Source organism: Orycteropus afer, unplaced genomic scaffold (genome assembly GCF_000298275.1).
Source record: "Orycteropus afer afer isolate SDZICR_OR568_19922 unplaced genomic scaffold, OryAfe1.0 scaffold00049, whole genome shotgun sequence".
Classification (NCBI taxonomy): domain Eukaryota; kingdom Metazoa; phylum Chordata; class Mammalia; order Tubulidentata; family Orycteropodidae; genus Orycteropus; species Orycteropus afer.
Window position 1 is genome coordinate 4,640,446 of NW_006921636.1, and position 14,231 is coordinate 4,654,676.

At 49.2% G+C, this 14,231-nt stretch overlaps 1 protein-coding gene across 1 annotated transcript in view; it reads left to right on the forward strand.

Moving 5' to 3' along the window:
- The window catches only part of NFATC2 (nuclear factor of activated T cells 2), a 153,849-nt gene that overhangs the window by 45,459 nt on the left and 94,159 nt on the right, over nt 1–14,231 (forward strand). The window contains exons 2-3 of the mRNA XM_007938426.1: nt 1,847–2,879; nt 4,999–5,170. Of these exons, the coding sequence (XP_007936617.1) occupies nt 1,847–2,879; nt 4,999–5,170 (1,205 nt within the window). The remainder of the gene's footprint in view (nt 1–1,846; nt 2,880–4,998; nt 5,171–14,231) is intronic.

Consider the following 14,231-nt stretch of genomic DNA (forward strand, 5'->3'; position numbering starts at 1 on the left):
CTAGTCTTTTTGATGGGCCAGTCTAGGGGGATTGTTGGTTGAGCAGACACATGAAGGAATTCGAAGAACCAGCCATTTGAAGATCCTGGGGCCAGAGTGTCCAGACAGAGGGAACAGCAAACTCAAGAACTCTGAGCAGGAGAGTGTGTGATAAATATAGCAAAATGTCTGTGGAGTTGGAGCTGAGTGAGTTTGGCAAAGAGTCAGGGAGAGGCGAGACTGAAAGACAGGCTGAGGCCAAGGGACAAGTTGTGTTAAAGACTTCAGATCCCATTTAAAGCCTTTGCAAATGGACATTTCAAAAGAATGCCAGGTAGAAAACAGACGTGGGGGCTAGCGCTGTAGTGGAGAGACCAGAGAGAAGGCAACTGCAATAGTCTAGGCGGGAGAGAATGGCGGCTTGGACCACGGAGGGGTTGTCGAGTAAATTTGGTTTATGTTTATACGGGAGAGCAGTCAGGATTTGTTGATGGATTGGATATGAGGTATGAGAGGCAGAGAGGGGTAGTCAGTGTCGACCCAAGTAACTGATAGAGCGGAGGGGCCTTGAGTGAGGGCATGCGAGGTGAGGGGAAGGGTGGTGGAAACGAGTGGTTGGTTCCTTCACTAATTCCGCAGGAATTTCCCATGTGGCCTGTGTGTGAGGGATGGTGGGAATGAATGGCTTCTTCCCTCACTGCTTTCACAGAGTTTTCCCACGAGGCCTGTATGCCTGGACCTGTGCGAGTGCAGCGAAGGGCATGGGTCAACAGTGACAAGTCAAGAGGCAAGTCCAGTCTCTTTGAGGAGAAAAAAACTTAGGAATTCAAATGACAGTGTGAGTGAGGTGAGAGGTGGCAATGACCTGTGGCAGTTGACGTAGAAAAATCTACTTTAACAACATTTTCTGGCAGTGGGCCCTTTTGAGGTAGAAGTAGAAGCCTGAGACAGATGGTCACTATTTAAAAAAAAAAAAAAAAGTCACCTTTCATCCACTGGGTTTAATAGTCTGGGAGACTCTCCATAGCCACAGCTCTGTCCTTCTGTCCTTCGGAGGCCGTAGGACTTCTAATCCCACCGGCTCTGTGTCTTTGGGTGAATTGCTTCTTCTCCCTGGACCTCAGTTTCCTCATCTGTAAAATGGCACAGATGAGAGGCGAGTCAGGAGCCCTGGTTCTTACTGTTAAGCCACCTCCCACCTTTGGGCATGAACATCTGGGATTTGAACCCTGAGCTCTGTGGACTCTAAGCTGTTGTAGTTAGTTGCCTCTGCCCTCTACAGCTGTGTCTTCCCGTCTGTAGAATGACTAGGTTGGCCTAGGTCAGTGTTTTTGTCCTCTGTGGGTTATGACCCATTGGTAGGATAGCAAATCCATTTAATGGGTTGTGACCAACAGTTAGGCACAGTGTGCCGGAACACAGGCCGGGAGATAAGGGTATATTGCAGCCAGCTGGGTATATTGCAGGTAGCTGGTAAGTATTGTTTGTGAGACTTGCTTCAGTTGCAGGCGTCTGGGATGGTGTGAACTGGCTTGTGGATAAAACACATTTCTTCTGAGGCCGTATTTGAAAACTAGTGGCCGCCGTGCCCTGGTGCCTGTCCCAGGCCTCCCCACTTCTGCATGGCATGGCCTGGATGTGCTGGGCTCTGTGGCCTGCCCTGAAATGGGTCCACTTTCCGCTCTCTCTCAGGACTCAGGGACAGATAGATGGGCCGGCCCCCTTTCCCTGTGGTGAGGATGGAGGTTTGAAGTGGTGGGGGGTCAGCAGTAATCGCCCACCCCAGCCCCCGCCCTGACTGTTGTGCACCAGGAGTGATGTTTTAGAGGCTTAAAAAAGACCCCTCCCTCCCCCCTTCTCTTTCCAGAAGAACCGAATGCACATAAGGTCGCCGGCCCACCCTCCGGACTCCCGTACCCCGATGAAGTCCCGGACTATGGCCTCAAGCCATACAGCCCCTTCGCCAGTCTCTCTGGCGAGCCCCTGGGCCGATTCGGAGAGCCGGATAGGGTGGGGCCCCAGAGCCTGCTGAGCCCGGCCAAGCCAGCGGGGGCCTCGGGCCTGAGCCCTCGGATCGAGATCACTCCGTCCCACGAACTGATGCAGGCAGGGGGGTCCATCCGCATGAGAGACTCCGGCCTGGTGGTCGAGCAGGCGCCCGGGCCCGGCGCGGCCGCCAGCCCGAGGTTCACGCTGCCCGTGCCCGGCTTTGAGGGCTACCGCGAGCCGCTTTGCTTGAGCCCCGCTAGCAGCGGTTCCTCTGCCAGCTTCATTTCCGACACCTTCTCCCCCTGCACCTCGCCCTGCGTCTCGCCCAATAACGGCGGGCCCGACGACCTGTGTCCCCAGTTTCAAAACATCCCTGCTAATTATTATTCCCCCAGAACTTCGCCAATAATGTCACCTCGAACCAGCCTCGTCGAGGACAGCTGCCTGGGCCGCCACTCGCCCGTGCCCCGTCCAGCCTCCCGCTCCTCGTCGCCTGGTGCCAAGCGGAGGCATTCGTGCGCAGAGGCCTTGGTTACCCCGCTGCCCGGAGCCTCACCCCAGCGCTCCCGGAGCCCTTCGCCGCAGCCCTTGCCTTACGTGGCCCCCCAGGACGACGGTACCCAAGCTGGGTACCCACCCACGGCTGGCTCTGCCGTGCTCATGGATGCCCTGAACAGCCTCACGGCCGACTCCCCGTGCGGGATCCCCCCAAAGATGTGGAAGACCAGCCCCGACCCGTCGCCAGTGTCTGCTGCCCCGTCCAAGGCGGGCCTGCCCCGCCACATCTACCCGGCCGTGGAATTCCTGGGGCCCTGTGAGCAAGAGGAGAGGAGAAACTCGGCCCCCGAGTCCATCTTGCTAGTGCCGCCAACTTGGCCCAAGCAACTGGTGCCTGCCATTCCCATCTGCAGGTGAGTCGGCGTTGGAAACGGTTTATTCGGTGGTTTTGTTTTAAGAGAAGGTTTTTCTGGTTGCAGGCGTGGGACTTAGAGGTTTAAATCTTGGCTCTGCCGCTCACTAGCTGTGAGACACGAGAAGGAGACTGAAGTCTGGGCTGCAGTCTGCACGGCTGTGAAATGGGTGTAGAGAGTGTCCCTGCCTCCCCAGACTGCCGTGAGAACTCAGTCCCCCGATGCGCGGTCATCCTTATACGGCACCTGGTTGATTGGTTGGCAGGTTCATTCATGTAGTCCATCAGTATTTATCAGACACCTATGGTGTTATAATTACTGGGGGTAAAGTGGTGAACAAAACAGGCACAAAGCTGTGCCTTCATGAAGCCCACGTTCCAGAAGCACGTTGCAAGCCTTACTGCACAAACTCTCCTGAATCCTTATAAGAATTGCTGTGTATTGGCTTGGCATGTCCTACATGCCTCAGCCCTGTGCTCCGTGACATGGATGGAGACTCTGAAGTGATGTGTGAGCCGTAGTCCTCGGGGAGCTTAAAATCCTGCAAGCACGGAGATTGCAGCCTGTAGAGCCTGGGTCTCTCGGGGCTGGGCTCGAGTCCTGGCTCTGCCATTCACTGGCTGTGTGATCGGGAGCGTCGCTGATACTACCAGCCTGAGGCTATGCCCATGGCAGACATTGCTAATCAATCAGAACCCTCCTTCTCATCAAGCACCTTTCAGGACCTTGGTTTGTCCTTTGTGAGATGAGGATAATAACAGTACCTACCTCATGGAGCTTTTTCAAGGATGAGGTGAGAATGATATCTGTCAAGCTTGTGGCAAGAGCTTGCATGGAGTACGAAGTCAGAAGAAGGGACAGCTGTTATTACAGCAGAATTGATGTGTAAAAAGTGCTTCCTTGTTGAAAGGCCTTGAGTTAGGAGAGTTAGCTCATAGTAGCCTTTAGAGGAATGGTAGTGACATTCATCACCACATTTAAGGATGTGCCAGCCACAATTCTAAGTACTCTGTGTTACTACATTTAATTCTCACACAAACCTGGTTTATTATTATTTTTATCTTTATTTTGAGAAGAAAAATGAGGCCCATGGAGGGCAGGGATTACTCTATCCGCGTTAGATAAAGAATCTGAGGCCTTACGCTGTTACAATGCCTCCCATTGGGTTTCAAACTGCTTTTGCATTTGACAAGTAGAAACGTCTTTTTCAAATAAAACATTGAGTTGAAGACTATCATAAACGAAGATAGAGCCGTTTTGATTGATGTGGGAATGAGGGTGGCCAGGGGCCCTGTCCACTGGGCCCTGTCCATTCCAGTGCCAGACTAAGATGGATCATAGGGAGAGTCCAGTCTGGCACTTTCTTCAGAGCACGTTCTGAGAACACCATTGTATCTGTAGGTCAGTCATCACTGGTTCTCCCAAAAGGAGTTTCTGGGTTAGTGGAGTTAAAGAGGTTCCCTTGTGAGGGTCTTCTCAGCCATTCTATGAATGGGATATTTTATTTTCTTGGACCTGTTTTAAATAAGTTATTTGGTAAAATAAGAGACAGTGTAGAGATGTGGATGGAGCACTTGACTGGGCGTTCAAGAGTCATGAGTGGGAGCTTTGGCTCTTGATTAGTAGGACCTTGGGAAAATAAGTTCTTTGAGGCTCAGAAGGAATGGTCTAGATGGATCTCTGAGACTTTGCATAATTAATGTTGTAATGGCCATGTAATTAATGACTGTGATTGGAAATTTACTTTCCTCAAAATGTACTTTTTACTGAGATCATATACCATAGTGAAAGAGCTGGACCAAGCCTCAGATGCCATCTGGTCCATCTACCATGTGGTTCTAGGAAACTGAACAGTGGTGCCTCCTGGCCACGGGGTGTTTTTGAGAGATGGAAGTTGAATTTTCTCCCAAATTTCCTGAGGAAAAGAAGTGTGATAACTATTAGAAATATACAACTAACATATTTTGAAATTTGCTTCGTGAGTTGAGATGACATTATACTGAGTTACTTAGGGTGGAAGAGAACACCAGGGGCTCACCTGTGGGACATGGTATTCAGAAGAGGGGCCATTTACGTTTAGTGTACAGGTGTCACATGGCTGCTTCTGTTCCTCCTCCAGCATCCCAGTGACTGCGTCCCTCCCTCCACTTGAGTGGCCATTATCCAGCCAGTCGGGCTCCTATGAGCTGCGAATCGAGGTGCAGCCCAAGCCCCATCACCGGGCCCACTATGAGACAGAAGGCAGCCGAGGGGCCGTCAAAGCTCCGACTGGCGGTCACCCTGTGGTCCAGGTAAGGATTTGAATTCTTTACCTTTGTGTTCTTTATCTGTCATTCATGGGGTGAAAACTTCTGCTTAGCCACTGTCTGCTGCCTGTTAGACTGAGGTATGCATCACAGCCTCTCAAATTTGGAATTAAGTCGGTATCAGGAGCTAATTCAGTTCCACAGAAGCAAGAGAAGAGTGTCCTTGAGCTTCGGAAGGATGGAAGTGATCTCCACACTTGAGGTGATGCTTCCCTTGTCCTGCCGACTGAGAAACTGCTGGAGGTTTGCATGTTGACAGGAGTCTGCAGCCACCATCTGAGGTCGAAGTTGCAGATGAAAGTCCATCAGGGAAAAACAGTATACTCTTGTAAAATACAGAAAAGTAGGAAGAAAAATTAAAACTACACTTAATCAGACTACCTAAAATAACCATTATTAACATTTTGATTTATTTGCTTTTGCCTTTTTTTTTTTTTCCCTCTTGTTTTCTGTTTACAAACATGGCGGTCTCTATGACTGTTTAGTTATATACTGGCTGTTACAGTGACTATGTGGTTTTGTATGTACATACTTATGCATGTATCTTGTACATCTGTGGCTTTTGATATAACCTGGTATTTAAGAAAATAAGTAGAGACGTGTGCTCTAACTCCACTACCCCCAAAACAATTAGAATTGAAATGTTACTCTTAATTGTATAGTGATTAACCAGGAACTGCTGACTCCTCCCACCAACCTGCTTGGTTAACTGGAACATTCAGTTCGTTTAAATTAATTTAACTTTTTATGTGTGTTGGTTCTTGACTGACAGTGTACATCAGAACCTCCTAGAGTGATTGTTGAAAATAAAGATTCTTGAGCCTTCCCTGAAACTATTTGGTTAGAAATTGCATGGGCCCAACCTTCCTTCTGAGGAGTGGCTGGTGGGTTTGAACCGCCAGCCTTCTGGTTAGCAGTCAAGTGCTTTAGCCACTATGCTACCAGAGCTCCCGGGTAGAACCCAGACAAGTGTAATTAAAAATAAAACTCAAGGTACTTCCCATGTGATTTGGGTGTACATTCCTGGTGTCAGAGCTTCTGTGATGATATTGGCACTTATACATCCTGGCAGTTGCTTGTGTTAAATCTGACATCTCAGCTATCCTGGGATCTGCTTCTGTTGGTTGATTTTTCTTTAGACTGTGAGTCATACTTTCCTGTTTCTTTGCTTGTCTAGTAATTATTGATAGTATACTGACATTGTGTTGATAATGTGTACAGAACATTATAAAGACTCTAGATTTTGTTATCTTCCTCTAACGGCAGTTCAGTTACTGACTGATCACCTCCAACTTGCATGAGCTTGATTTTATGCTTTCTTAGATGGACCTGAGGAAAGCCAAGGTTTTTCTGTTACCCATCTAACTTGAGGGAGCTCAGCCTTCAAACTGTCTCCTCTGTGGGTCTAGTTGAGGCTTGGTTTTAGGTGTTGTTAGGGTGGAATAACCCTTACTCGAAGGCATACCCTCCATCATGAGGTGTGTTTTGGCTTGGTGGGGAGGTATCTCTCCTCAGACTGGGCCAGAACTCCCAATGGCCCTGCCCTGCTCACCCTCTTACTGTCCTCTCCCCCGTTCTGCCTCACAACAGCCTTTCTCTGGTAAAGCTAGCAAGTCTTCTGTACATGCACATCCCAGCCCTTGACCAAGGACTCCCCAGGCAGCTTCCTCCTTGCAGTGTCCTGCCTGCAGAAGCCAGCTGCTTCCATAGCCTGGGACTCCTAACTCCACCTCCTCAGCCGACAAGACCACCATGTTCTGCTTAGATGCCAAGTGTGATAGAGAAATTGTCCCAGGCAGAGAGCTGGAATGGATGTGGGCTCACCTTGTATGTTTCTACAGTCTTGTACTGCCTATTGTCCAAAGCTGGAAAGCAGCTGACATATAACCAAAAAACCAAACTCACTGCCACTGAGTCAATTTGACTCATTAGCAACACCTCCTTGGGTTTCCAAGGCAGTATCTCTATGGAAGTAGATGACCCACTCTTCCTTCCAAGGAGTGGCTGGTGGGTTTGAACTGCCAGCCTTCTGGTTAGTAGTGAAATGCCCTAGATACTATACCACCAGAGCTCCTAATTGACACACACACACACACACACACATATATATGTATATATGTCATGGCCTTTCATGGCCTGGACGTTGCTTTTTTGAGAAGAAATGTCTTCACATCCTTATTGTTTAGTTGATCTGTTTGGGATGGGAATGTCCTGACTTGGAGGTTGCTGTTGATCTATGTGTTTGAGTCACAGCTTTTGGTAGTAAGAAAGAGAGAAAATAATTTAAAACAGATTAGAGAAAGGGAATTGAATGAGGAGGGTGCTGGGACACTGCATAAAACCAGGCAGGAGATTCAACTCAGGAAGAACCTGGCCTTGGGAAATCAGGTCCAAGAGTTCTTTGTTTAGTCAGTTCATCCTACAAGTGGATTCTTTGAGCAAGTATTTGTTGACCACCTACTATGTGCTGTATACTGTGCTCAATGCTGAAATACAACGAAGAGGAGCAGAGGAAGTTAAGATCTCTTTCTTCACGCAGCTCATGGGCTAGGGGGCAGTGAGATGTTGATTAATCAATCAAGCACATGATAGAATTACAAGCTATGACAGCTATGACAGGTGTCACAGAGGGAAAGGGCATGGAGTTGTGGGCGTGTGAAGTGGAGGAGCTGATGTGAGTGGGGAAGAACATCAGCTAAGATTCCCCGAAGCTGAGACCAGAGCTGAGAGCTGAAGGATTCCTAGCGGAGTGCCATGTGCAAATACCTGGGGAACCAGCAGCAGGCTCCACCAGAGGAGCTGCAGGGGGTCATTGTGACTGGAGTGAGAGGGCAGAGGGGTTGGAAGGAGCCAGTGCATGTAGGGTCTGGGCAGCTGTAGGAGCAAACTGGGCTTTTACCCTGAAGACGTGCTGAATAGCGTGTACATATGCAGGAAAGAAACATGCTCTGATTTAGGCTCTGATGGGACCCCACTCCAGATGTTTGATGGCGGATTGGTGGTGGTGGTGGTGGTGAGGGGCGGGCAAGAGCAGAGACAAGGACAGCAGAAGACTGTTTCCACGGTCTCTAACTTTTTAGGACTGTGTGGCACCTTCCATCACTGATCATTCAGCAAATAGCGATCAAGCATTTACTATGTACTGGCATAGTTCTAGATTCCGGGGCATGGCATGAACAAAACAGCCCCAAATCTTTGTCCTCGTGGAACTTAAATTGTAGCAACATGGTGATAAGAATGTTGTTCTTGTTTTTAGTTGCCATCAAGTTGGTTCCAAGTCACGGTGGCCTTATGTGTTACAGCCGAACTTTGCCTAATCGTGCGCCTTCTTCGATCATTGGCATGTTTGAGTCCATGGTTACAGCTACTGGGTCAGTCCAATCTGTTGTGTTTCTTCTAAGACTGATGTGTGTTCTGTTGGCAGTCCACGGTGTATTCAGTATTCGTTACCAGCACTGCTGTTCACGTACATCAGTTCTTAGGCCTCTTCCTTTTCCACTGTCCAACTTTCACACTTACTGAGCATTTGGCATGTACCAGGCCCTGTTCCAAGTATTATATATGTGTTAACCCATCCTCACAAGAATGCTGTGAGGCAGGTTACAATTCGCTGAGAGGTCAGACATTAAGTGGTGGATCCTGCATTGGAACCCAGGTTATCTGGTTCTGTTCTCTGCACAACTCTTCCGATTTTCCACCAGCTTTTCCTGCCTCCTCACACTCGAGCAGATGGAGCCCGGTGGAAATTGCTGATCACCTCCTGCCTACCACTCCCTTTGCCCCCAGTTTTACATGCTTTCCTTGTTCTCACACCTGGCATCAGCTAGTCGGAGCCTAACTACTGATTCTTGGGAGTCTTTAATTGGCCCACATTGCAGGGGCCACTGTTAGCAGTGGCTAGGGAAGTTGGCCTATGTGTGGTTAAGGCTGGGGCCGTGGAAGATTCTAGAACAGAGGATGGGGTAATGGTGCTTTACTTCACCTGAAGCTCATACCCCTTCCTTTGACAGCTTGCAAGGGCCTGTCCTTTTTGTTGCCTGTAACTTTGAAAACCCAGTGCTTGAGATTGATTGATTATGATTGAGAACTATGTTAAAAAAAAAAAAAAAAGAAAAACCAAACTCACTGTCCCGACTCATAGCAACCCCTCCTTGCGTTTCCAAGGCAGTACCTCTCTGGAAGCGATTACCCAGTCTTCCCTCTGAGGAGTGGCTGGTGCATTTGAACCACCAGCCTTCTGGTCAGCAGTCAAATGCCTTAGGCACTATGCCACCAGAGCTCCCTGAAAACTTTGTATCCTAAAAAGACCCAAGTGACATGTTTTTCTTTTATTATATGATAAGATTGTGTTCTTTTTAAAACGAAAGGCACAGACCTCTGATTTTTAGCATAGGAAAGTCCATGTAAATGGGACCTTTTGAATCTGGAGGGTTGTTCTTTTCACTCTGAGAGGCACGACGCAGCCCTGTTTTGAAGCTTGTCTTGACGCCTTTGCTGGTCTCCCTCTCGATCGCATGCCCTCTCTGTCTGTCTCTGTCTCTGTTTCTGTATCACATTGCACCTGCTTTTCCTTTCTCAGCTGCTTCTCCACCCTTTATGCCTCTTTTTTATATGAAAATCAAATGAGTACAAGACCATTTGGCTCTTTCCTTAAATATAAACTTAAAAAGAATAAACATAGGTCATGCTTAAAAAAAACAAACACCAGTTGTTGTCGAATCAGTCCCGACTCATGCTGACCCCGTGTGTGTTTCAGAGGAGAATTGTGCTCCACAGGATTTTCAATGGCAGATTTCTTTAGAAGATCAGCAGCCCTTTCTTCCAAGGTACAGCTAGCAGTCAAACTAGTCATGCTTAAAACAAACAAACAGAAAAAACAAACCCACTGCCATCAAGTCAATTCCAACTCATATCAACCCTACAGGACAGAGTAGAGCTGCCCCCATAGAGCTTCCAATGCCGTAAATCTTTACAGAAACAGATTGCCTCCTCTTTCTCCCGTGGAGCGGCTGGTGGGTTCAAACTGTTGGTGGTTTTTATACCTTGAGTGTCTCTGGGACTTGGAAAAGTTTTCTTCAAACCTTAAATGCTTTTCAAATCATATCTCATGACTCATTCATTAGGATCTATTTTGTTGAGAGCCTGCTGTGTGTGTCCCAGGCACTGTGCTTGGCACCAGTAATGTAATGATGGGTGCCATTGACATGGTCATTGCCCTGTTGGAGTTCAGGGGCTACTGGAGATGAAAAGCAGACCAGGGCAGTTTGTTGTGACTAGTGCTGAGATGTGGCTGTATCAGGGAAGCAAGCCCTGGAAGCCCAGATAAGTGTGGTGTAGAATGACTTGTCAGGTGGATACCTAGACTCCAAAGTGACACAGAAAGGCTAATTAGGAGCTCATCCACTGGGTTCACATGCTGGAGTAACTACTCCAAGAAAACAAACCATGCTAAGAGATGGTGCTTGTAAGACCTGCTTTAGAGGAAGGACCTCTCTGAAGAGGTGACTTCCAAGGTGAGACCTAGAGCAGGTGGTAGAGCCAGCACAGAGGCAAACAATGGCGTTCCTTTCTCTCAGTGGTGGTGGAAGACGGTTCTGTGCCCAGTGCACAGCACATGCAAAGGCCCTGACGTAAGGAAGAACTGAGTATGGTTGAGGAGTTGAAGGAAGAACAATGTCACTCAAGGTTAGCTTGGAGAGTGGTGATGGGTTGGAAGGGCCAGGCCATGCAGGCTGGTAGCCAAGGTGAGGAGAAGGTAGGCTTTTATCCCAGAGCAAGGGAAAGGGAGTGAGGGGTTTCAGTTAGGGGAGGAACATGATTCTGAGTTAATGTCCTTAAGATCACCTACACTGCTCTTTTGGGTCAAGGTTAGATGGGGTCTAGGGAGAAAGCAGAGAGTTTGTTAGATTGTAACAGTTGGCCAGGTGAAAGACCAGGGTGGTGAGGACTTGGGGGTGGCAATGGAAGAGGAAGTCAGGAGATGATGGATCTATGGTGTGATCTAGACGACTTGGTGCTGGCTTATGCATGGAAGGGAAGGAGCAGCTGGGTGGGTGTTTTCAACTGGGTGGTTGGTGGAGCCATGTGCCAGGATGGAAGATTTTGGGAGGAGGAAGTTTTGGGATCTTGAGTTCTGTTTGGAACATTGAAAGGGCTCATGATGTGTCTAAGCAGAGATGGCAAGAGGGTAGCTGGATAGGTGAGCCTGGAGCTCAGAAGCAAAGTCCTGGATGTTTTAAGCCTCAGTCCTGTGGGATGCCCCAAGACCACATGCTCCGGCATCACGGGGCTTAGTGAGCACCCACTTGTAAGGATTTATTTCCAGCACCCTCAGTACCAACCTGCATCTCTCCAGAAGCAGTGAACTAAGGAGAGAACCAAAGAAGAGGTTCTCCAACGAGAAGCCAGCACCACAAACTGGCCAGCTTGTCGGGACCAAGTAGTTCAAGGAAATGACTGAATTAGCCAACTGTTGGGGATTAATAGGGAGTGGTGGGGAGTAGGGCACAGCAGAGTGTGCCTTGTCTCGAAGCAGCCACTCTTCAGCACTTGTTGGCCATGCCATGTGGGAATATGGACCCCGTGTTGCCAGGTTTTCCAGTTTTTATCAAGAGGAGCTAGAAGCCTGATTTTTTTTTTTTGTGACATTTCTGATATTTAGATTTTGGCCATTTAATCCAACTCTGGGTTGGATTTGGCTCGAGGCTGGCTGTTCATCTCCTCTGGGGGTAACTTAAGGACTGCGCTGCTTCCAAGTTGATCAAGTGAAAAGGGAGATTGGGAAGCAGCTACATTATACAGTTTCCAAAGATCGCCGGTTAGAAGGAGCGCTGTGAGCAGCCGCATCGGGTGGGTTCCCCTGTGCTGCTATTTTTGGTGTTACCAAGTCGATTTGGACTCCCAGCAACTGTACAGGACGGAGTAGCAGCTCCACAGGGTTTGCAAGGCTGTCATCTCTACAGAAGCAGACCACCCCCGTCTTTCTGCCGGGGAGCGTCTGGTCGGTTCAGATTGCTGACTGTTCAGTTAGCAGCCCAGTGCTTGACCACGGCACCCCCGGGGCTCCTTAGTTTCTCCCACAAGCTCCAAATCACGTTGACATGGAACCAGTCTAAAATGTGTTCAGAAGAAGCCAGGGAAACGTAATCTGTGAGCTGCTTGATCCCCCTTGAAGAGCCACCAGCCTTTTGGAGGAACCTCACCGTCACTCCCTCATCTATTTTGGGACTGGCTGTCGTGGTTCCGAGCGGACAAAACTCCCATTCAGATGCAGCTTTGCAAGACTGGGCTTGAAGCGTTTCCATGGTGCTTCAGCTTATGGGACCCAATAATGCCCTAGTTGAGAGTGGCCTGTATAACGCCATTGTCATTCAGTCCTGCCTTGGCTGCTTCCAGACCCTGAAACCATATTCCTGCCCAGAAATTCCAGCCTAGGACACTTCCGGTTCTGTTCCTTATGCATCCTTGTGCTGAAGCTTTTCCAAAGGTTATTACCACCTTTCTGAGGGATTGCTTTCAACTGGAAGAGTGAGCTGAAAGCCGGGCTTTTAGCAGAATGTAATGAAGACCTCGGAGCTCTGGTGGTACTGTGGGTAGAGTGTTGGGCTGCTAACCCAAAAGTCAGTGGATCAAACCCACCAGCTGCTCCACAGAAGAAAAACGAGGCAGTCTGCTCCTGTAAAGATTCACAGCTAGGGAAATCCTATGGGTCAGTTCTCCTGTGTCCTAGAGGATCGCTGTGGGTTGGAGTCAATTCGATGGCAGTGGATTTGGTTTTGGGTTTGGAATCAAAGTCTGAGACTGTATCACCCCAATCTTCACCTCCAAAGACAACACTCTTGATTCTTTTGAGCAGATGTTCAGATACATGGAAAAAAAAACATGGCTGGGTCCTTCAGGAGGGAGTCCTTGGAGGTGCCAAAACCTGATCGCTGTTTCTTCCCGGGCACAGGAATGCACTTCACAGGGCCAGGAGTGAGGGGCCGTGGCACACCTGCCCAGGTTACTGTCCCCTGAGCCCAAGGAGGCCCAATTCAGCCTCTCGTCTCGTAAAATCAATTACGGGACAGGGATTTGCAACCTGCTGTATTTCAGCTTGTGTGTTCCCCATGGCTCACTTAAATGACGTCTAAGAAAGGGAAGAGGGAAGCCAGACAGGGTTCTCGCTTCACCAGGCCAAGCTGGAATCGTGCCCGTGAACAAGTCTCCTTCGGCAGCTGGCCAGCATTTTGACTTCCATTTGACAAATAAAATTGTGTGCTTGGTGAGCGGTCCTGTTCCCCCTGCTCCCGCTTTTAGGACATGAAACAGGAAGTAGTAGGTCTTGCTGATAATACTTTGCCCTGATTTGGGCTGCTGAGTTTGCTTCTGCAGAAGGGTCCAATCAGAACCTTCCAGAAAGGGAAAGGAAAAGAGGAATGAGATGGTGACCGGGTGGCTTAAGCTTCGGATAAGTTTGGTGGAGGAGAGAGTTTGGAGATTGCTGGAGTTTCATGCACTCATCCATATCCATTTAGCCAAAACGTGTACTGAGCACCTAGTGTGTGCCAGGCACTGTTCCCGACTCTGGGAACATGGTGATGAGCAAAACAAATGCCAATTCCCGCCCCCGGTGGAGCTGATGTCTGGCTGTGGGCAGATAAGCAGTAATGCTAATCAATAGGAAAATTAAATAGGATGTTAGGAGGTGATAAGGTCTCTGGGAAAAGATGCCAGGCCAGGGAGTGCTGCCCTGTTGCGTTTTAATTAGGGTGGTCAGGTAAGCCTTCCTGAGCAGAAGAGGGGGCCAGGGAGTAAGAGGCACAGGTCCCGAGGGAGGGGTGTCCCACGAGGAGGGAGCAGCCAGGGCAAGGCTTCCAGAGGTTGGGAGCAGAGTGAGCCAGGGCAGGTCAGGAGGAGATACGGCCCCGGAGGGAGGGGGATGGGCTGTGGGGAGCCCTGGAGGCCTCCAGGGGACATTGACAGGGGGTCGGGCCTTGACCTCGCTTCCCTCTGCCTGCTGTGGGGACAAGGATAACCTGGGGGGCGGGGGCGGTGAGGGAAGATG